Here is a 23,197-nt window from a genome sequence, read left to right as displayed (position 1 = left end):
GAACTTGTAGCAATTTTTAGAGATTATGAAATTGTAGTAACTTTTAGAGATGGGAGAGATAGGAAAAAAGATACGGAGTAAGAAAAAAAGGATTCATACAAAATACTACTCTGTACTCCGTAATACGGAGTGCGAAATATTAAAAAATCGTGCATTGACATGTGTCAGTCAAAGTGTTGCAATTATTGTCAAGTCGGAAATGAAACCAACATCATCATCATCCTCCCAGCTATTCCGGTAAACTCCCCTTTAGTTTACAACACAGTCCTTTCTATTCTCTCTCATCCCACCGCCCTAACTTATTAAACTTTCCTTTCTAATTTCCCCAACTTTACATAAATTGCATTTTTCCTACATTTCATCTCTCATTTTTCATAAACCCTAGCCAAATTCCCCCAATTTCTCAGGTTTTTCCATCAAAAACCCCATTTTTTCTCTGATCATCATCATCAATTCATCATTTCCTCTATTTATCTCTTTTCATTTGCTTTAATCGATTGTAGAATCCTTTGTTCTTCTCTCTCTTTCGCTGAATTCGATAAATTGGAGTGAAACGAGTTAGGGTTTTAGCAATGGATTCTGATGAGGAGATTCATGATGTTTATGATGGAGATTCTGCTGAAGATTATTATTACAGTGGTGGTGATTCTGATATGGATGGAGGTGATTCTATCGGCGGCGGCGAGGATGAAGATGATGATGCTGGATATGGCTATGGTTATGCCAGTGACGAAGGGTCCGAGGTTTGATTCTTTCTCTCTCTGCATTTCAATTTTTCATTTTTTTTTATTTTTTTTTAAAAAAATTTTAGTTTAATGGATTGCTGTAAAAGTAGGTGAATTATAGTTTTGATGATGCTAAGAATGTTTTTTTTATAATTGAAAGAATGTAGTTTGTCATTTGTGGGTGATAAGTGATATTGGTTTGAGTGATTTTTCAGTTGAGGGAATGCTACTGTACTACTGTAATTTGTGAGTTGTTTTCTGGTTAATTGACATTGAGGATTTTGTTATTGAATTGGATTGGTGTTTGATTTTGGATGGTTTTGTCTGAATTGGATTGGTGTTTGATTTTGGATGATTTTGTCTGAATTGGATTGGTGTTTGATTTTGGATGGTTTTGACTGAATTGGGTGGTGTTTGATTTTGGATGGTTTTGTCTGATGGTATTCATTGGTGTATGCTACAGACCCTACAGTAGAGGTTTGTATGTCATGATTTTGAGGCAAAATAGATATTTTTTATGAATTTTTGGTTGATTCTTTGGTTCTGTTTGTAGAGTGAAAGTGGAGGTTTTTTCACATGAATCTTGTGGTGTGAAAATGCAGTTTGTTTTCATAAATTTGGATTCTATGCTGCAGATGGTATTTAAAGTGATCTTCAATCTATTATAGAAATGCTAACTTGTTGATGATTAGTTTGTCTTAATGATAAGTTTTTTAAAATTGCTTTAAAGAGGAAGCAAATCATTTGATTATCGTTGCACGTGGGAGTCTTTTATGTGAATTAATGAGGATATGCAGAAGTTACGCTGCCAAATTTGGTATAATTGGTGATTCTGTGATTGTATAGAGAAAGAAGTATCTGAGCGGATAATATGACAGGCAGCTGGAGGTTTCACTGCTTGATGGAATTAAATAGAACACATTTCTTAAAATTTTCTAGGAGATGTAACGTTAAAGGGATAATCGCGTCTTCTATAGAATGATTCAATGTAGGCTCCCAGGCTGCCTTTTGATCTTTATGAAGCTCAGTTTATGTATGGAATAAAGAAGGCGGTTCCATGCTTAGGATTGGTTGTGGCTGTCTTTGTCCACAACATGAAATCGAGATTATTGGGTTGAGATTGAAGAGCAACTTGTGCTGGGTGAAGGCATGGAGATTTGGTGCCTATGGAAAAATGATTTGCTTCGATGATCTGGTACTTTGGTATATTTTTTTAATTTTTGGCATCGTAATTGGGTTGTACATATCGTGATTCTGGCTTTGCTATCATGGTTACTGACCCTTACCTTGCATCTGCTATATTGTTAACTGAGTTGATTGTTGATTTCTTGTCATTGTCCCCATGATTTTACTGCTATCATATTTTAAACCCACTGGATTTTGGCTGTTAATTATAGGCCATTCCTGTGACGTGGTCCTGTTGAGTTTCAATTCCTATTGTTGGCTATTGTTTGTATTGTGGAGTAACATCATTACTTGGAAGCTGTGTGGGTATTGTATGGTATTCGGATCCTTGAGAGGAACAGGTTGAAAACCAAAAGGGAATAAAATCTTTGAGTATTGCTTATGCTCCCTTCTTTTTACAAAAAAGTCGCTTGCTGAATCTTTGTGTTATTTTTATATAAAGAGACTAGGATTCTATATAGCTTGTCATGTGAAAATAATTCCTATGGTTTATAACTTTGCAGAGGGTTTTCTGCTCTCTCTTTTTTTATTTTTTATTTTTAAACCCTGGAAGTTTTTGCTCCTGTAGAAAAATTGTGCTTCTTGTGTCTCATTAAAATCTTCATTTTCAAACTTGGCTGTGAAAAAAATTGTAAAGTAGCTGGTTTTTACTGTATTTTAAAAATTGGAATGTGGGTGTAACGGACATAGGAAACAAAGAGTAAATGTTAGGAGCTTAGGAATGAGAAAACTACTGGATTGCTTGGATGGAATTTGGAAAGAGAAAAGGGAGAAGTAATAATGAAATTATGACATTAACTTGAAAGGTTTTGTGAACTGTTTGTTGAGACCTCCACTATCTGAAGTGTAAACATTAAAATTATTGTGGGTGGGTAGGGGATTTTTGTAGGGTGTTAGTCTGGTTAGTTCTCGTCGCGACGTTGTTACAAATTATTTTAAGTTCCAATCTGAACAATCAAGGGATGGTGATGAGATGAGTAAAGCTCAAGGCTCAACTCCTCTTGAATTTCTCGACTTGCCCAATCTCTAGGAATGACTTGAAGATTGAATTGTTAAGTTGATGACTTGGTGTCGAAAAAAGTTGGAGAAAATAAAAAACTAGGATTGTTTTAAAAAAAAATAAATTGAACAATGGTAAAAAAAATAAAGTATAGGATTGTTACAAAATACAATAATTGTAAATTAAGATTTTTTAAGGTACACAAACTATCCTACAAGCACTAGGCCTAGTAACCCACAACTATCTGTTAGAATGAAATCATCACGTTAACAACTACAACATCTCAATTTAATCAACGGTCAACATGACATAATCTTCCTATCCCATCTACTATGTTTTATCCATGGTTCCTCCACAACCAATTACGAAATTTTTTAACGTGGCTTAAATTTACTGTTTTGAGGCTAGAGAATTGACCCTACTTGTTTTCTAAATCTAGGGAGGAGATTTAAAAGGAAACTAAATAATGTCATTATGTAAAAATAATGCTTATAGTCATAGTTTTATCTTAAGTTATGATGAATTGATGAAGTCACGGGTATTAAATATGCGTATCTAATCTTTAACATTCAGACGAGTGAACTATAACCTCAAGTCAATACATATTGTGAGTACCTTTGACTAAATTTATGTGAATAGATCTAAATCTAAATCTAATTTGTGCATTTATGGGTACTTTTATTCTATTTAGATTGAGGAGAATGTATTTTTATGTATCCAAAAGATTTGGTTGGCACTTGGTAACGATGTCTAAGTGTATTGTAGATTGAATCTGGGACATGCACTGTCTTTGGGGATCCCTAGGTCAACTGGTGGATGGAAGTTGTAGTGAGACTGTTACTGTCAATCCTATATAGTCTGGGGGAATGATGCCACTGTGGATTAGGATGTGTGGTAGTGGAAGATCTGAGCTTGACTAGTACCTATACTTTTTTGTGGATACCTATATTTTTTCCAGATGTAGGGATATCTTGATGACATACCGAGTGCATCTTAAATTCTTAGGTAGTAGCCACTAGCAATTATTTGTGTGCTATGTTCTCTTTATGTTTAAACACTTTGATTTTGGTATTTTTGCCGAATAGAGGTCATCTTCTTTTCTGTTCAAGGCTAAGGGCTTTAAAGCTACAGAGTAAATGTTTGGTTGTTGTAGGCCCACGTTCAGATGATTTTATAAGTTGCGACCCTTGAGAGGTTCATGACCTATGATGTGCAAGTATAGGCTGTTCAAAAGAAAATGAAGTGTTGTTAAATTTTGTGTTGTTGCAGTTTCCTATGAATTTTTAATGTCCCTTTGCAGTTTTCTTATAAAATTTTAATTATATTCCAGAAAACATATACCGTCTTGAGGGAGGATGATATTCGACAGCGCCAAGAAGAGAGTATTTCACATGTTTCTGCTGTTCTATCCATTTCTAGAGTTGCTGCAAGCATATTGCTTTGCCATTATAAATGGTACAAACTTCCTAGTTGGCTATTATACTGTTTTTTTTTCCTTTCCCGGTTGTTACTTATTTGTGTAGCTTTACTATTCCTGTGTTTTGTGTATAGCATTTGTGTTTGTATATCTGTAGTTCTGTACTATATTGATGAGAACTGCCTTATGCTGAGCTACTATTACTAATTTAATGATTTAATCCTTGTTTTATGTTTATAATATATAATGTATTATCTTTTCAGGAATGTTAGTCAGTTGCATGATCAATGGTTTGCTGACGAAGATAGGATTCGAAAGTCGGTTGGCCTACTTAGCAAACCTGTAGTTATGTTTCCGAATGCTAATGAAGTGAGCTCTGCACCTGAAACTATGGGTCCTTAATTTTTGCATTCATTTTTGCTTGTTATGTTCTCATACTGATTGGACCTTTTTCTAATTGTGTGTTGTTTTGACAGTTGACCTGTGGAATCTGTTTTGACTCCTATCCTCGTGATCAGATACAATCAGCTGTTTGTGGTCATCCCTATTGTATAACTTGCTGGAAAGGTTGGATTTAGTGTGGTTTATCCTTATCCATCATCCTTCAAATAGATTATAATAAGTTCTCTTAGAATGATATGTATTTCTGTTAGTGTTTGGATATGTTGCATAATCATACTGACATGGTAATCTTTCAAATGCATGTTCATTTCCAACGGGATCTATCTCTCACTATTCTTTTGCTATAAGGCGATAACAGATACATAATTACGGCCTTATAAATTCTGCATTCTTAGCGACTGTTCAGTAATGGTTAAACAATATAGCTAGTGTTCTCTTCACACCTGTATCTACTTGTGATATTTTTATCTTATCATTTTAATCTTGAACTTATGTTATCTGAACTTATATGAATTTGTTAGCCCTTATCTTATCGGACATCCAGACCTTATTGGATCTTATATAAGGTGTTATTAAATCTTGTTAACCCTTATCTTATCTAATATGAACTTATTAACCCTTATATTTGAACTTATATTAATTTTTTTTGACCTGAAATATGGGAAATTTTGTGAGGAGAACAGAGCTTTACTGGATCTAGGGTCAATTGGGAACAAGCCTTTCTCTTACTGTAGGGATAAGGTTGTATTTTTCCGGCCACTATACCCTGCCCTAGCAGAATTTTTTCGGACTTTTGGAGGCATTGTGGTGATGTTGCTTCATTGATTGTTCAGTGAAGACTTTGCTACTGTATACTCTTTAATTTTGTAGAGTTTGTCTGCTCTCTAAGAGTAAAAATTATAGGTGGTGGTTTTAGTCTAAATGTGTAAATATTTGTAATGGTTTGATTTACTCTTGAGTTTATGCAACATAACTCTGTGCGTGAATGGTTGCAATAAAGGCATGGTGGTAGAATTATGCGAAGTAGAAAGCGTGTTATTGGACTCTTATGCTGAGTCATTTTGTCACATCCCAAATTGAAAAGCTGGAGTATATTGTATGTGCGACACAAATCCAACCCCTCTCCTGTATGAATGCACATATATTAATTTTTTACATGTCAATGCGCATTTAATCATCATTATTGCTTGTCTTTATGCATCTCCATCTTTTCTGCTGAGGATGTTGGTATCTAATTGGATTTGTTTTGCAGGTTATATTACTACATCCATTAATGATGGCCCAGGGTGCTTGTTGCTTAGATGTCCGGCTCCAGGTTGTGGTGCTGCAGTTGGTCATGATATGATCCACAAATTGGCATCTGATGAAGATAGGGAGAAATATTCTCGTTATTTTGTTAGATCTTACATTGTGGACAAGAAAAAGGTGGGTTTCTTTAATATGTTGATCTTACAGGTTATAATATTCTATGAAATTTTCTTCTTGAGAGTGGGGAGAGCTCAGATTTGTGTTAAGGTTTTTGATTTCTTTTACCTGTGCCACACATTATTGTTCATGTTTGGATTTTTGAATTTGGTAATATATAGTGATCTATTGATATCTTTCAATTGACTTGTGTCACTTTACAGTAAATTTTTTGAATTGTGGTATAATTTGTTGACTCTTTTGCAGTTGTTTTTGCTGCTTTGTTTGAAGTTGAATGGATTGATTTCCTGTATAGGGCTATAGGCTATTAGTGCTTCTCGTGTTGCTTGAAGCTATTGGATTTTGTTAGAATGTTATTTTAGCTCACCTTATGAGCATGAATGTCACGTCTGGTGGTGAACATGCTTATGTGTACTTTATGGTACTTATCCAGTTTTATCCTGGAATGAGCTTGCAATGGAGTGGCAAAAATGCTCTCTAATTTATAACACAAGTTGTAACTGGGAGATACTTTCATTCTATTCTTGAAACATATGCATTTAAGAGGATTAGATTATTTCCTTCACTTAATTATTTGGACCCATATTCCAACACCTTTATTCTTTCTTTGTTTAAATTCCTTTTTGGGCTAGATTGTTCTTTGGAAGATCTTTGACCTCTCCTGAGAAATAAATAACTAAAATTTCAGCATCACAGTGACTTGAGAAGCGGGATAGATTAATTATCTTAGATCATAGTTGCGATCTGATAAAAAAAAGTGGCTCTAAACTTTGAAGCATACTCTTTGTTTTGTTGTCTAAATGGCATGGTTGGTGTTGTTTGATTTTTATATTGGCCGTATCAGCTGCATCAACCTTTTATTGATATATCTCACATACTGACCTTGGTCATTTGCTACTTGCTCTTCATCTCTTGCTGCCAGTTGGAAAACTGATGCATCGACCAATTAGCCAGATCTTTAAAATCATGGTTGTCTTTGACTGAATGGCCGTGTGGACATTTATTTAGGCACACATTGTGTTCTCACTTTCCTTTTCTGGATATGACTACACTTTGCGAGTTTCCATTTTATTTGTGGATAGGTTTTCATTGTTGGGTGTAGAGCTTATGTCGTACTTAGTAACGAGTTAAGAAATTAAAGGTGGAAAACTGTGTCGGTGAAAAAGTTTTATGTGAGCTTTATTACAAGTGTGTGCTAATGCTTCTGATGTAGTCAGATGTGTTTTTACTATCTCGCAATTGGATTTATATCCATTTTGCATACTCTCAATGTTTGCGTCTTTTCATTTTTTTCGTTATGTATATCAAGTTCATAATATAACTCTCATTGCTACGTTTTACTGGCTTGTTGCTATAAAATTGTAATTGAATATTTTATCTTGGCTGTTTTGGCCTTAGATGTCTAAATGTGCAAACATATAAGTTACTTGCTTTGCCATCACTTTCTTCTCTTATAATGTCTTTTTTCATTTCCCGCAGACCAAGTGGTGCCCTGCCCCAGATTGTGAGAATGCAGTAGAATTTGAACTTGGAAGCAACGTTTATGACGTTAAATGCTTATGTTCGCATGCGTTTTGCTGGAATGTAAGTTTCAGCTGAATGATTTGCAGCCTTTTACCCCCTCCCTTTCTGAAAGGAAGATGTCCTGTTCTCTATTACAAGGAAAAACTGGTTCTTAATAGTTGTGTTTTTTGCTGTTACCATGAACTACCATGCTGAATGAGCTATTTCATTTAAGATTGAACAAGTTACGCCTCTGTCCAGACAACTGGTTATGCTTTGGCGAGGAAAAATGAGTGGAAAGCATCTGTTGTTTACGTTTGTAACTTATTATTGTAATATTTTTTTTAATGATTTAATTGCAACTGTAAGCTTTAAAAATATTTTGGAGAATTATTAATTTTCCTAAATCGAAGTTTCTCTTAGTGGAATTTGAATTTGGCGACTATTATTTACAGTGTACAGAAGAAGCTCATCGTCCGGTGGATTGTAGCACTGTGGCTAAGTGGATTTTGAAGAATAGTGCAGAATCTGAAAATATGAATTGGTATGGCTCTTTTGTGGTGGTTTTAAATGTCTCTGGTGCTTGCTGTTCTGACAATATTGTTGAGCTCTAATTTTTTTTCATTCATTGCTTCTGTATGGTTTATTATAATCTTAATTGACCAACAAATGAACAAGATACAAGGTAGGGTGGAAATGTCATATACATTCCATCTCTTACACATATTGACTATTGATGTGGTGTTTGCATGCTTCATATTTTCAGGATTCTGGCTAATTCAAAGCCTTGTCCGAAGTGCAAGCGTCCAATTGAGAAGAATCAGGGATGCATGCATATGTCTTGCACCCCACCATGCAAGTTTGAGTTTTGCTGGTAAAGAATAATTAAGTGTTGATATTGTAAACACTAATTTGTGCTGGAATCACATCTGTTTTTATTTTGAATGCTTTTTTTTTGGTTGAGGTTGATTGATCATTATTTTTCTATTGTTTATTGGACTGAATCGTGTTGCCTTTCAGGCTATGCCTTGGTGCTTGGTCTGATCATGGCGAAAGGACGGGTGGTTTCTATGCATGTAACCGTTACGAAGCTGCAAAGCAAGAGGGATTGGTAATGGAGCCTGCTGATATACGACTGGCTATAAGATTTTATATTTATTTCTATGGTACTGTTAATGATATTTCCATATACACCTGCATGTTTCTGTAGTATGATGAATCTGAAAAGAGGAGGGAAATGGCAAAGAATTCTCTGGAGAGATATACACATTATTATGAACGATGGGCAAGCAACCAAACAGTAAGCAGTATTAGAATCTTCTGGTCATTTGTTGGTTCTGACTTAGTGAATATTTGAACAATGTCTATGTGGTATAATTAGTACCCTATGTATGTCTCTGGTTTTGCATTGCAATACTTTTCGAAGAACAAAGCTTTATTAAAGTTCTTAAATTGAACTTGTTGGTACTCTATTTTTGTTTATATATGTGTCTGTGCTGTCATTTTAACTGGCAGACTGATTAATTACTTTGTGCCCTTATGTACTTAATTACTTTGATTGGTGGGTAAATGGTGAATGTTTGTTTCTTGTTGCAGTCAAGGCAAAAAGCTATTGCTGATTTGCACCAAATGGAAACTGTCCATGTAAGATTTTAGTTTTATATTGTAATTTACTATTTTACGCAATATTGTTTTTGACCTCATCCTGTGATCCTGATGCGCTCTATTATGGTTTTCCTTTTTTGTTTTTTTGTTTTGTTTTGTTTTGTTTTTTTTCCCCCCCTGAACTATTGAAAGGTTGATTGTAGCCTAAAATAGGTGGATTGTTTTTCTTGCTTAATTCGTATAGCTTTACTTCTGATTGTTATGTAGTGCTAGATACATCTTACATTGAGAGTATTACTTGGCTGTTGTTTTAACTTGTTTCATAATTTGATACTATGCCGGAATTGCCTATCTATTCTTGTAGCTATTCAATATCCAATGATAATCCTATCCTTAGATTTGTTACCTGGCTATGCCTAGTTCCTATATAAAAAAAAACTGAAGGTATATTCTTTTATCATCTTTGTGGTCTGATTATCTTGTTGATTAGTTTGAAATCTTATGGCTTATTAGAAAATATTCTTGGCACATGTGGTAAATTGGATTTCTACTTGACTTTTAATATCTCAACATCCACATGTGGTAAATTGAATTTCTACTTGACTTTTAATATCTCAACATCAAACCTCCTTGTCAGTTCTATGTACTAGTAACTATCTTTCTGTAAGATGCTTGTTTGTGTTAAAGCCAAGAAATTATTAGTGCATTGTGTTAAGAAGAGCAGATAAGATTATATATGTTTTTAGTTTCTTGAACTAGTGTAATACAGAGGTTTCTGTTCTCTCGAGTCATTGTCTCCTGTTGCTCCTAAATTCTCCCTTACCTTTTTGTGTGCTGGATCTATTAGTCTTCTAAATGAGCTTGAGCTTAAGTCAGGTTAAAATCATTCTGATCTTGGACAGTATCTTTACTGATAGTATTGCACTGACATTGGGTTTTTCTAATTATTTGCAGTTAGAGAAGTTGAGTGACAAACTGAAGGAACCTGAGTCGCAACTCAAGTTTATTATAGAGGCCTGGCAACAGGTAAATTATGGAATAATGACTTCATTCCCTGTCACCTTTTACACCTTTTGTAAAGAGGCAATGTGATAGGAAAGAAAAGGAGGAGAGATGTACAATTGGTGTGCTAGCTTCTTGTTCTTGTCACCCTTGGTCATGATTGATGCATCTGAGCATCTTTTTCCTGTTCGTTGTTTTAATTACAATTTTGTTTTATGCAGATTATTGAGTGTAGACGAGTGCTGAAATGGACGTATGCATATGGTTATTATTTACCTGAGCATGAAACTGCAAAGAGGCAGCTGTTTGAGTATTCACAAGGTAAAACAATACCCTAAAGCATTGTGGAACTGGCTGTTCAAGGGAAATTAAAAAGACTGACTGCTCCACCTAATGTTTGCTACTTGTAGGTGAGGCTGAGGCTGCTCTTGAGAGGCTTCATCAATGTGCGGAGAAGGAATTATTAGTTTTCCTTGGTAATGACGATGGTGAGGTTGAAACTCAACCAGATTTCGAAACATTTCGGCCAAAGTTGGCTGGATTGACCAGGTAACCATCTCGCATCAGGCTGTAGTGGTTGTGATTTGTACTTCTGTAAGACTTGTCTGATACATAGATATAATCATGAATTGCAAAGTCATTTTAATCTGGTGTATCTGTATTGCTTGTAGCATTGCCATTGCAAACTGCTCGTTGACTATGATATTAGCAGTTAGTGAGGATAGAGGAATACCTTCATTGATGTTTATGTCTTTTGCGGCTTGCAGATAATTAGGCCTAGTGGACACTGCTCTTGAAAAATCCCACTAGTGAGACTGAGTTATAGTGTATGACTGTATGATAGAGGTCTGAAGTAGTCATTATTCTAGACTACTTCTATGTTTACCAAAGGGGTACCTAGTTGAGACTTGGTCCTTATTTCTTTCTATGTAGCATGCAATTCCGTCACCCCATAGAGTTGTAAAGGAAGAAATAATAATTGCTTCTGATTATGTTGCTCTGCTATTAGTTTCCTGCACCTGTATCATATGTTTGACCTATGTCTATTGTTATATCATTCTATGCATTCCACAGTCCTTTCTGAAAGCTGAAATTGTTATTAATATAATCTCAAATTTCTACAGGGTTACTCGTTCATACTTTGAGAATTTAGTCAGGGCATTGGAAAATGGTTTATCAGAAGTTGATTCTCAAGCAGCTTCCAGTGCATCAGTTAGCTCGAAGAATGCTGGAGCCAAAGGGAAAGGGGGAAAAGCAAAATCTTCATCCTCACGAAGTAGTCGTACTGGTACCAGAAGCATAGACGATCTCAATCATTGGAACTGTGAACGGTGTACTTATGCAAATCCTGATTCCTCCACTCTATGTCAGATGTGCCGTAATCCTCGGTAAAGAGAAGAAATCCATTATCATCTGGATTACCGTTTTGAAGGTGCACAGGATGGGCAGTGAGTTTTGGATAGGCAGTCTGTGTCCGATGGCATTACATTGTCTTGGATATGTTGGATGTGTAAAATAGCATTCCCCTTGATTTGTGCATGTATTGAAGAGACTTGTAAATAGTATCTTATTGATGATGTCCATCGGATATAGATGCATCATTATTATATCATAATCATAATTATAGCGCAATGTTAACCAACTAGAGGGGATTCTACAGGTAGCCATACAAAATCTTAGGTGTATTCATGGGTTGGCCTTGACTCGTGTCATACTGCTTTATGCCGATTTTCTGGCTAATGGTCTAGAAATTTGAGTTCAGGGATTGTTGATCAATGCTGACTATTGCTGTTGTTTTGCTCTTATTTCTGGTTAATTCTAAAATGAACGTGGGTGCCTTCATAATCCCAGATAAGCTGAAGATCGAAATAGCTTAGCTGATTCATGGGAGGCCAATATCTAAATTATTTTATTTTATTTTATTTTATTTTATTTATTTTTTTTTCTGCTGTAATGCCTTTTGCTCAGTGATGGCGTTAGATTGGTACTTTTCTGATATTTGTCCTCATTTTTATCATCTTTTATCATAATTGATTGTATAATTTGTATACGTGGTAGTCGAATTTGCTGAAGTGTCTTTGTTTTTTATGTGTACTCGTATTTTTTTCTAATATTTTCCTGAGAAAATTGAAAACGTTATCGAGTTTGTATTTTCTGCTATTATTAGCCTTTTAATAGAGTTGCCTAAAAGAAGGCAAAAGGTTTACTGATATAAAAATTTGAAGTAAATTGTGTGAAAACTAATGTTTTTGCTGGTGCAGCTCTGTCATTGTGTTTTGTCTAAGCAAATATATAGATTAAATATTAGCGCCATAGTCGTCTCCTCGTCAAAAGAAAAGAATTAAACAAAACTTCGAAGTATGGTGGTTCATGTTCTACGTCAAGTCAATGCCATTTTTATTATACTTATTAATATTGTTTTCCTGCAAAGCACATTGTCTGTGCACTGTTTTCAAAGATGGCATCCCCATTGACATGCAAGAAAGTCGCCGTGATCGGTGCTGGCCCTGCTGGTTTGATGGCAGCGCATGAGCTTAGAAATGAAGGTCTTGATGTAGTTGTGTTCGAGCGCGCTGCTCAGTTGGGCGGATGCTGGGTTTACTCGGCTGAGGTTGAGTCTGATCCGCTTGGACTTGACCCAACTCGGAAAATTGTTCCCTCAAGCGTGTATGCTTCTCTCCGCACAAATTCTCCTAGAGAATCTACGGGCTTTCGTATTTTTCCTTTTGTTCCTACTGGTAGTGATCTTTTCTTCCTTGGTAAAACAATTTATATTTTCATGTTTTCATATGATATTTTATATAATCGACGTGCACTTCTTCCAATCCGTTCCTATTTAGTTTTGACCGGTAAAGAATTATAAGATAATTAGATTTGTAGGCAGCATTTAGCTTTAATATTATGGGATATGAAACTTGCATTGTGTAATTTTTGTATGTGCAAAGCCCTTGGAGAGTTGGAGATGGTACTTCTTGTAGCTGTTGAATTAAAGTGCAAAACGTATGTGAATCCTGCAGGAACTTTAGATTTCAGGAAGTAAATTAGTGTATTACATGACGAAGACAGCCTATATAATACGTACTTAAAAGACATTATGATTTATGTGGTTCCACGATTGATTTCCTGGACTTGTCTTACCGGTAATGGTGTATAATTTCTTTATAGGCAAAGTCGGCAGAGATTCACGAAGGTTTCCTGGGCATCAGGAGGTGCTGAGATACTTGGAAGATTTTGCTGATGAATTCGGACTGAATAAGTTAATCTGTTACCAGACAGATGTGAGGCATGTTGGGCTGGAGACGGATGGAAAGTGGATGGTGAAATATAGGAGAGTTGGTGGAGACAAGGGCAGGGATGTGGCTGAAACTTATGATGCTGTGGTTGTTTGCAACGGACATTACACTGAACCACGACTTGCTGATAATATTCCTGGTAATTTATGTGTACTAGAATGTACCCGTGCATTAATACGGGATTTATTTGCATGAATATTACATGTTTGGAGAAGTTAGTGGAGGATGAATGGTTATAAGGTTGTTATTTTTTTAGAGTGGATACTTGATGGAATTTGAGTATTTGAATTTTGGAGCACCTTGGTTAAAAACTTAAAATATACTCTGAACCACATATAGATTGCTATAATTGGTTCCTTCTAAAACTTTTGAATAAAGCTATTGCATTGTAAGTTCAGCCTATTATTGTTGTGTACTTGTGTTGTTTAAGGGGTGGGAGATGACAATCACTTAATTCTATTTTTTTGAAGAAAATCACTTAACTCTACATAACGCAATTGTCCACTTTAATATTTTGCCACAACAAAATGAATATCGATTGTTCCATTGGCAATAGTATTAGACAACACCTCTTTTTGAAATCTTGTACAGAATAGTAATATTTTATGCTGACAAAACTTGAAGATTGTGAATAACATATAAGCTAAATCTGAATATAAAAATTCTCCAAGTAGAGCCAATATATAAACAATCTTACACGTCTGAAAATTTAATTTGTTAAATACTTCTACTTTTGGTTATATGCTTGTTAGTTATTGATAGATTTTTCACCGATACTTCTGCAGGAATTGACCTTTGGCCAGGGAGGCAAATTCATAGTCATAACTATCGTACTCCAGAACTTTATCAAGACCAGGTGTGTTTCTGATTTACTTGTTCGTATTCATAATTTAGATGCCCAGATGCACGGAATGCAATGTTTATGTGTGACATTTAATGTTGTATGTTGGATTTGATTTCTGCCTAAACTTATATAAACTTCCACATGGGAACTAATTACTCTCCTTGTAAAGTTTGTATGGTTTTCTTTGAATTGTCTGATATAGTAATATCCTTTGTTTGTCTAGTAATATTGTCTTCTTGCTTTTATCAGGTTGTAGTTTTGATAGGGCTTGCTTCTAGTGCTAACGATATCTCTAGGGATATTGCTGTATCAGCCAAAGAAGTTCATGTAACAACTAGGTCTGTGTCAGCCAAATTTGGAAAGCATCCTGTTTATGATAACTTGTGGCTTCATCCAATGGTAAAACTACTCAACAAAAGTCCATTAAAATCATTGTTCATTTGCTGGTCCCTTATTCTAGGATGAGTTCTAGAACAAGCCCATGAAGATGGTAGAATATCGTTTCAGGATGGGAGTGTGGCCCTTGCAGATGTCATTATCCATTGCACTGGGTATTTTGATTAACCCAAAACTTTGTTTTTTTTTGGTTAAGCTATTGAGACTAGAGGAGAGTCGAATATGGATAGATGCAGATGAGTTTAAAATGCGTCCGTATATATTGTAGCATTGTACTAGCTACACTAGTTAACATCTGCACAACTAATGGATAATTACTGATGGACTGATGGGTCATGTGTCAGGTACAAGCAACATTTCCCTTTTCTTCAGACCGATGTCGTAAATGTTGATGATAATCGTGTTGGGCCACTTTACAAGCATGTGTTTCCTCCTGCATTAGCCCCAGGGATCTCCTTCATTGGTGTGCCATTTTATGTATGATTTCTTTTGTTGGTGTTATGAATATATGATATACTTTCTACCTTCTAGGGAGATATAGTTTTAATCAGTAGATAGCTAAAGACATTGACCAACTCGTTTCAAATTTCATGCTAGGTTGAACCATTCTTCCTTTTTGAACTTCAAAGTAAATGGGTAGCAGGTGTTTTATCTGGGCGTTTATCACTTCCATCTGAGGAAAAAATGATGGAAGATGTAGAAGCCTTCTACTCAGAATTGAAAGCTAAGGGAGTTCCAAACCGCTACACACATAAGATCCATGATTTTAAGGTAAATTTACTCGAGATGAGTGATTTAATTTTGTACTTGCATTCATGTACTCATTAACTAACAAATTTGTGAAAATTAATTTCTTAATTAAATTAAAGGGATTACTCTTTGCTCCTTCGAGTTTAACAAGGAAAGCCATTGTGACTAAGTTGACAGCTTACTAAACAACTGTGTATGGCTATCAGCATCATGTATTCATGTTAGAAACATTTTTGCAGGGGTCTATATATGGCCTGTATAAAAATTGGGACAATGTGATTATGTCATTATGAATTTGTGTTTAACAACCTGGAACATACTTTTAGGAATGTGGTTTTCCGTTTTTAAGAGAAATGATAAGCAACTATGTATACGGCTAACTACATGTCTAATATGCATAATTATTGCAACCTAGGGAGCAAGTTTGAATGGAGGAATGATAAATTAATTTTCTAGGGATAAATAATTTGATCCACTCGAGTATTTTTTTGTTGAAATTGACTTAAATGTTGGATCTCCACACAGCAACTATCTGGGTGGTCATATGAATATGAGGAATGGCTTGCTTCAGAATCTGGCTGCCCTCCTGCTGAGGAGTGGAGGAAGGGAATGTATATTGCAGCAGTAGGCCGCGCGTTTAATCAAACAGAGACTTTTCGCGATAAATGGGATGATGAAGACTTGGTCCTGGAAGCATACAAAGATTTTATGCAGTATTTGTCTGCTGAAGGCAGAGTTGCGGCTGCTGCTTCAACACTAAAATAACTCTATTTCATTGATGAAAAATTATACTATTTCTGATTCTACTGGTTTGAGTTGCAAAGCCCAAGCACCAAAAATATTATGTACTATTAATGACAATTCTTTTATAGATAAATTGTGTTGGTTCTCTTTAATAATCTGCTACGATCAGATCCTCAACTTAGTTCCATGCTTTGAAATGCTGTGTATGTTGCATGATTATTTGAAGCTCCAGGAAAAGTTTGATCAAATCAGATAATCAAACGTAAATATGGTTGCTCAAGATTAGCTACTGTGCATCGTAATAATTAATATGTCAAAACTCAATGAGAAGCGGAATAGCTTCGAATTCTAAATTGACATTTGTTGCATGTTGATCGTTGTATGGTGACTCTAGGGAAAAATTAGGGTAATTTTTAGTAATGGTAAATGTATGTTTTAGCAGCTTTCTAGTGAAATGCTCATCAAAACAAACTCTAGAGGGTTGTTTAACAAAGTAAATATCCTCACACAAAATGTACAAAATCATATTCCCTAGTCCCTACAATCATGTATCTTATTGATTTGCGCATGTACTAATGGGGCTTGTAAATATGGATTAGTATCGTAGTGATGATTCTCCTCCGATTCAAATGCATCATTGTCATATCATAATCATAATGCAATGTTAACCAAGAAAATTAAAGAGGGCTTTTGTTTTTCACAAAGAGCATTACAAAATCTAAGGGCATTCATAGGTTGGCCTCAACTCGTGTTACTTTATTTTATTAATTTTTTGTTTTTTTTTTATATTTTCCCTCTTTATAATCATCTAGTTGATTAAGTCCAATAATTCAAACTTGGTAGTCAATTTTGCCGAGCTCTCTTTGTGTTAATGGTTTTACCTATTTTTTAACCCCAAAATAATACACTATTTTCTTGTTGTTGTTCACTTCTTAAGATTTATGTAGTTAAAAAAACAAAAAAACTAATAACATTTATCAAGTGGAAAAATCATATATGCTCTTTGTTGTTTATTAATTGCATATTTGCATTACTTTGACTAACATATTTGTCGATAGAGCCGAAAGTAGTATTTGAGCACCAAAGGGGCTAGACCTGAGTCGACCCAAATAAGCCAACCCGCGACCTAAAATTTGACCCAAAATCATAGACCCGAACCCGAACTTACCTGACCCAACCCAAATGTTTGTTGACTTGAAATCGACTTGACCTGAAATGATCCGACTTGAACCAGACTCGAATGACATGTTTGTCATGTAAGGAGCCGAGCGTAACTTCTTAGGATTATTTCAAATTTCTACAGGGTTACTCGTTCAAATCCTGATTCCTCCACTCTATGTCAGATGTGCCGTAATCCTCGGTAAAGAGAAGAAATCCATTATCATCTGGATTACCGTTTTGAATGGGCAGTGAGTTTTGGATAGGAAATTTCTGCTGTCGAAAATGGAAAGAAAGAACTTGAAGAAGTCTTGCATAGCAGCATAAACCATTCATTGGTAAGCTCATCCAAATTTATGAGCGTCCTAATAAAGAAAGGAAGGTCAGAATGCTATGGTTTTTCCGTCCTTCGGAAATATCTAATTTTTTTTGGAGTGGAAAATGTGCTTGAGAATGAGCTATTTTTAGCAAATGGTAGTGGCAGAGGTTTGACAAATATAAATCCCCTGGTAACGTTTTTGTGATTTTATTCTTACATTTACATAGCAGTGGAAGGATGCGCAATAATCGTTGTTCAGCCTCCAAAAGACAATCGAATTTGTTCAAATGACCAAATTCTCACAGAAACTGAAATCATAAACCCAGCAGTTCATACCCAAATTACATCGAAATCCACCAAATTAAACTCAAAATCAGATCCAAAATTGGAAGAACAAGTGAAGAATACAGATAATTTCGCATTTTGTTTAGCCATTGAAGTATTCAGAGAAATTGAGAAGAAGAAGAAGAGCAGGGAATACGATAGAATTGGGGGTTAGGGTTTATATAAAGGGGTAATTGATTAAGGAGGGAAAGCAACATATAATTTTGGAGGGAAGTGATTTTTTTAGAAGGATAGGTTCGTAATTTTGTTATTAGTAAACTATGGTTAGTCAATATTTAGGTAAAAGTTTCATTAATGTTACCAGTAAATTAGTACTACTAATTAGTGATTACCAATGATAATCTAAAATTTAGCATTCTACCATTGAGAAAAAACAGAAGTTGAGTGTTACCGGTGAGAATTTTCCAAAAGTTTAAGTAAATTTTGTGAAAACTACTGTTTTTTCTGGTTCAGCTCTGTCATTGTGTTTTGTCTTAGCAAATATACAGATTAATATTATCGCCATAGTCGTCTCCTAGTCAATAGAAAATAATTAAACAAAACTGCGAAGTTTGGTGGTTAATGTTCTACGTCAAGTCAATGCCATTTTTATTATACTTGTAGTAATGTTTTCTTGCAAATCACATTGTCTGTACACTGTTTTCAAAGATGACATCCCCATTGACATACAAGAAAGTCGCTGTGATTGGTGCTGGCCCTGCCGGTTTGGTGGCAGCACATGAGCTTAGAAATGAAGGTCTTGATGTAGTGGTGTTCGATCGTGCTGCTCAGTTGGGCGGATGCTGGGTCTACTCGGCTGAGGTTGAGTCTGATCCGCTTGGACATGACCCAACTCGGAAAATTGTTCCCTCAAGCGTGTATGCTTCTCTTCGCACAAATTCTCCTAGAGAATCTATGGGCTTTCGTATTTTTCCTTTTGTTCCTACTGGTAATGATCTTTTCTTCCTTGCTTCAAAATCTATTTTTTCATGGTTTTCATACTATATTTTGTATAATCGACGTGTACTCCTTCCAACCAATCCTTTTTAGTTTTGACCGGTAAAGAGTTTTAAGTTAATTAGCTTTGTAGATAGGATTATGGGACATGAAACTTACATTGTGTAATATTTGTATGTGCAAAGCCCTTCCAGAAGTTGGGGATGATTCTTCTTGTAGCTTTGTGAACTCTGCAGGAACTTTAGATTTTAGGAAGGAAAATAGCTTCTGTAAGACTATAATATGTACTTTCAAATACATTACAATTTATGAGGTTCCACGATTGATTTTCTGGACTAGTCTTACTGGTAATGGTGCATACCTTTTTCTTTACAGGCAAAGCTGACAGAGATTCACGAAGGTTTCCAGGGCATCAGGAGGTGCTGAGATACTTGGAAGATTTTGCTTATGAATTCGGACTGAATAAATTAATCTGTTACCAGACAGATGTGAGGCATGTTGGTCTGGAGATGGATGGAAAGTGGATGGTGAAATATAGGAGAGTTGGTGGAGACAAGGGCAGCGATGTAGCTGAAACTTATGATGCTGTGGTTGTCTGCAACGGACATTACACTGAACCACAACTTGCTGATAATATTCCTGGTAATTTATACAGTATGTACTATAATGTGGATTTATATTTTGCATGAATAAAAAATAATAATAAAAAAAAGATGTTGGAGAAGTTAGTAGAGGATGGATGGTAATTAAAAAAAGATAATAGAATTTGAGTTTTGGAGCACTTTGGTTAAAGTACTCTTAACCAGATATAGATTGCTATCTGAAACTTTTGAAAAAAGCTATTGCATTAAAAGTTGAGTTCAGCCTTTTATTGTTGTGTTTACTTGTTTGAGGGATGGGAGATATCACTTTTTTTTTTTTTTTTTTTTTTTTTTTTTTGAAAGAGGGAGATGACAATCACTTAATTGTTAATTCTAATGTGAAGAAAATCACTTAACTCTTCCACTTAAATGCTATGCGACAGCAAAATAAATATCGATTGTTCCATTGGCAATAGTGTTAGACAACCTCTTTTTGATTTTCTGTACAGAGTAGTAATTTTAGAGAATGATTATGTGATTTTCTGTCATTGAGTCTTATGCTGACATTTGACAATTTGACAAAACTTGAAGATTGTGAAGAACATACAAGGTTAATCTGAATATAAAGATTCTCCAAGTACAGCCAATATATAAACAATCTTACACGTTTGTGAATATTAACTTTGTCACATGCTTCTGTATTGGTTATGATGCTTGTTAGTTGTTGATAGATTTTTCACCGATACCTTCTGCAGGAATTGACCTTTGGCCAGGGAGGCAAATTCATAGTCATAACTATCGTACTCCAGAACTTTATCAAGATCAGGTGTGTTTCTGATTTACTTGTTCGTATTCATAATTTAGATGCCCAGATGCACGGAATGCAATATTTATGTGTGATATTTAATGTTGTATATTGCATTTGATTTCTGCCTAAACTTATATAAACTTCCACAAGGGAACTATTTACTGTCCTTGTAAAGTTTGTATGGTTTTCTTTGAATTGTCTGATATAGTAATATCCTTTGTTTGTCTAGTAATATTGTCTTGTTGCTTCCATCAGGTTGTAGTTTTAATAGGGCTTGCTTCTAGTGCTGCCGATATCTCTAGGGATATTGCTGGATCAGCCAAAGAAGTTCATGTAACAACTAGGTCTGTATCAGCCAAATTTGGAAAGCATCCTGTTTATGATAACTTGTGGCTTCATCCAATGGTAAAACTACTCAACAAAGTCCATTAAAATCATTGTTCATTTGTTTGTCTCTTATTCTAGGATGATTACTAAAACACATTCATCTTCTGTTATGCAGATAGAACAAGCCCATGAAGATGGTAGAATATCGTTTCAGGATGGGAGTGTGGCCCTTGCAGATGTCATTATCCATTGCACTGGGTATTTTGATTAAACCCAAAGCATTTTTTTGGATAAGCTATAGAGACTAGAGGAGAGTTGACTATGGGTAGATGCAGATGAATTCAAAATACGTCCCCTAGATATTGTAGAACTGTACTAGTTAAAATCTGCACAACTAATGGAAAATTACTGATGGACTGATGGGTCATTTGTCAGGTACAAACAACATTTCCCTTTTCTTCACACTAATGATGTCGTAAATGTTGATGATAATCGTGTCGGGCCACTTTACAAGCATGTGTTTCCTCCTGCATTAGCCCCAGGGATCTCCTTCATTGGTGTGCCATTTCATGTAAGATTTCTTTTGTTGGTGTTATATATACTTTCTACCTTCTAGGGAGATATAGTTTTAATCAGTAGATAGCTAAAGACATTGACCAAATCGTTTCAAATTTCATGCTAGGTTGACCCATTCTTCCTTTTTGAACTTCAAGGTAAATGGGTAGCAGGTGTTTTATCTGGGCGTTTATCACTTCCATCCGAGGAAAAAATGATGGAAGATGTAGAAGCCTTCTACTCAGAATTGGAAGCTAAGGGAGTTCCAAAGCGCTTCACACATAGGATCCATGATTTTAAGGTAAATCTTACTCGAGGTGAGTGGTTTACTTTTGTACTTGCATTCATGTACTCACCAACTAACAAATTGTGAAAAATAATTTTTTTAAATTAAATAAGGGATCGCTCTTTGCTCCTTCGAGTTTAGCAAGGAAAGCCATTGTGACTAAGTTGGCAGCTTACTGAACAACTGTGTATGTCTATAAGCATCATGTATTCATGTTAGAAACATTTTTACAGGGGTCTACATATGGCCTGTAAAAAAATGGGAACAATGTGATTATGAATTTGTGTTTAACTAGCTGGTACAGAATACTTTTAGGAATATTGTGGTTGATTTTGGAGAAATGACAAGTACTATGTATACTGCTAACTACTAATACTGACCAGCTAGCCTTTCATGTCTAATATGCATAAGTTTATCGCAATCTTGGGAGCAAGTTTGAATGGAGGAATGATAAATCAATTCTCTGGGTATAAATAATTTGATCCACTCTAGAGTTTTCTTTTTTTGTTGAAATTGACTTCAATGTTGGATCTCCACACAGCAACTCTCTGGATGGTCATATGAATACGAGGATTGGCTTGCTTCAGAATCTGGCTGCCCTCCTGCTGAGGAGTGGAGGAAGGGAATGTATATTGCGACATTAGCCCGCGCATTTAAACAAACAGAGACTTTTCGCGATGAATGGGATGATGAAGACTTGGTCCTGCAAGCGTACAAAGATTTTATGCAGTATTTGTCTGCTGAAGGCAGAGTCGCTGTTGCTGCTTCAACACTAAGATAACTCTATTTCATTGATGTAAAATCATACTATTTCTGATTAGAGCTGGCAATAAGGCATATTGTGTCGTGTTTGGTCTCGTGTCAAATTCGTGTTATGCACAAAATCTATCAAAAACTATGTAAAATGTAGGATAATTGAATAATTTGACCACTTTAAATAAACAGGTCGTGTTCAGGTTGGTTTCGTGTCGTGTCGTGTCGACTTCGTGTTTCCTCTCAGTAACTTTGTGTTCGTGTCGTGCCGGTTTCGATCGTATTGTCGTGTCGTGTGACTCGTGTCGTGTCAGAGACTGACCGCTCTATTTTTTATTCTATTAGCTTGAGTTGCAAAGCCCAAGTGCCAAAAATAATACTCATGTACTATTAACGATAATTCTTTATTGCTGTACAGGACCTGTATAGATAAGTTGTGTTGTTCTCTTTAATACTCTACTATGATCAGATCATCAACTTAGCTCCATTCTTTGAAATGCTGGGTATGTTGCATGATTATTTTAAGCTAGAGGAAAAGTTAGATCAAATCAGATAATCAAACATAAATATGGTTGCACAAGATTAGCTACTGTGCATCGCAATAATTAATATGTCAAATTCAATGAGAAGCAGAATAGCTTCTTCGAATTCTAAATTGACATTTGTTGCATGTTGATCGTCGTATGGTGACTCTAGGGAAACATTAAAGTAATTTTTAGTAATGGTAAATATATGTTTTAGCAGCTTTCTAGTAAAATGCTCATTAAAAACAAACTTTAGAGGATTATACAACAATGCATTCACTTAGGGCCTGTTCTCTTACGTTGAAATTCAGTTC

General features: G+C 35.4%; 3 protein-coding genes across 4 annotated transcripts; all 3 read left to right on the top strand.

Annotated features, from left to right (window-relative positions):
* Positions 1 to 270: 270 nt before the first annotated feature.
* Positions 271 to 12,312, top strand: LOC145608479 (putative E3 ubiquitin-protein ligase ARI7). 2 transcript variants are annotated; one of them, XM_081664094.1, is made up of 15 exons: positions 271 to 743; positions 4,241 to 4,365; positions 4,591 to 4,696; positions 4,804 to 4,894; positions 5,982 to 6,154; positions 7,634 to 7,738; positions 8,113 to 8,201; positions 8,424 to 8,531; positions 8,678 to 8,768; positions 8,868 to 8,957; positions 9,254 to 9,301; positions 10,217 to 10,288; positions 10,486 to 10,585; positions 10,675 to 10,813; positions 11,389 to 12,312. In XM_081664094.1, the coding sequence occupies exons 1-15, from the start codon at positions 573 to 575 to the stop codon at positions 11,654 to 11,656; spliced, it is 1,776 nt and encodes a 591-aa protein (XP_081520220.1). In that variant the 5' UTR covers positions 271 to 572; the 3' UTR covers positions 11,657 to 12,312. The 2 variants fall into 2 exon arrangements, with proteins under 2 accessions (XP_081520220.1, XP_081520221.1); XM_081664095.1 differs by lacking the exon at positions 271 to 743 and adding an exon at positions 1,680 to 1,920.
* Positions 12,313 to 12,436: 124 nt separating this feature from the next.
* On the top strand, positions 12,437 to 16,381 carry LOC145608481 (flavin-containing monooxygenase FMO GS-OX-like 5). Its single transcript, XM_081664096.1, has 8 exons — positions 12,437 to 13,002; positions 13,430 to 13,696; positions 14,343 to 14,413; positions 14,651 to 14,819; positions 14,868 to 14,952; positions 15,142 to 15,274; positions 15,395 to 15,568; positions 16,073 to 16,381. The coding sequence occupies exons 1-8, from the start codon at positions 12,723 to 12,725 to the stop codon at positions 16,310 to 16,312; spliced, it is 1,419 nt and encodes a 472-aa protein (XP_081520222.1). The 5' UTR covers positions 12,437 to 12,722; the 3' UTR covers positions 16,313 to 16,381.
* A 2,375-nt stretch (positions 16,382 to 18,756) lies between these two features.
* Positions 18,757 to 22,431, top strand: LOC145606671 (flavin-containing monooxygenase FMO GS-OX-like 5). The gene is made up of 8 exons (XM_081662483.1): positions 18,757 to 19,041; positions 19,425 to 19,691; positions 20,386 to 20,456; positions 20,694 to 20,843; positions 20,941 to 21,023; positions 21,201 to 21,336; positions 21,448 to 21,621; positions 22,148 to 22,431. The coding sequence occupies exons 1-8, from the start codon at positions 18,762 to 18,764 to the stop codon at positions 22,385 to 22,387; spliced, it is 1,401 nt and encodes a 466-aa protein (XP_081518609.1). The 5' UTR covers positions 18,757 to 18,761; the 3' UTR covers positions 22,388 to 22,431.
* Positions 22,432 to 23,197: the final 766 nt, after the last annotated feature.

This window comes from Chenopodium album, chromosome 23, assembly GCF_948465745.1.
Source record: "Chenopodium album chromosome 23, dcCheAlbu1.1, whole genome shotgun sequence".
Classification (NCBI taxonomy): Eukaryota; Viridiplantae; Streptophyta; class Magnoliopsida; order Caryophyllales; family Amaranthaceae; genus Chenopodium; species Chenopodium album.
This window is presented reverse-complemented; position numbering and strand designations above follow the sequence as displayed.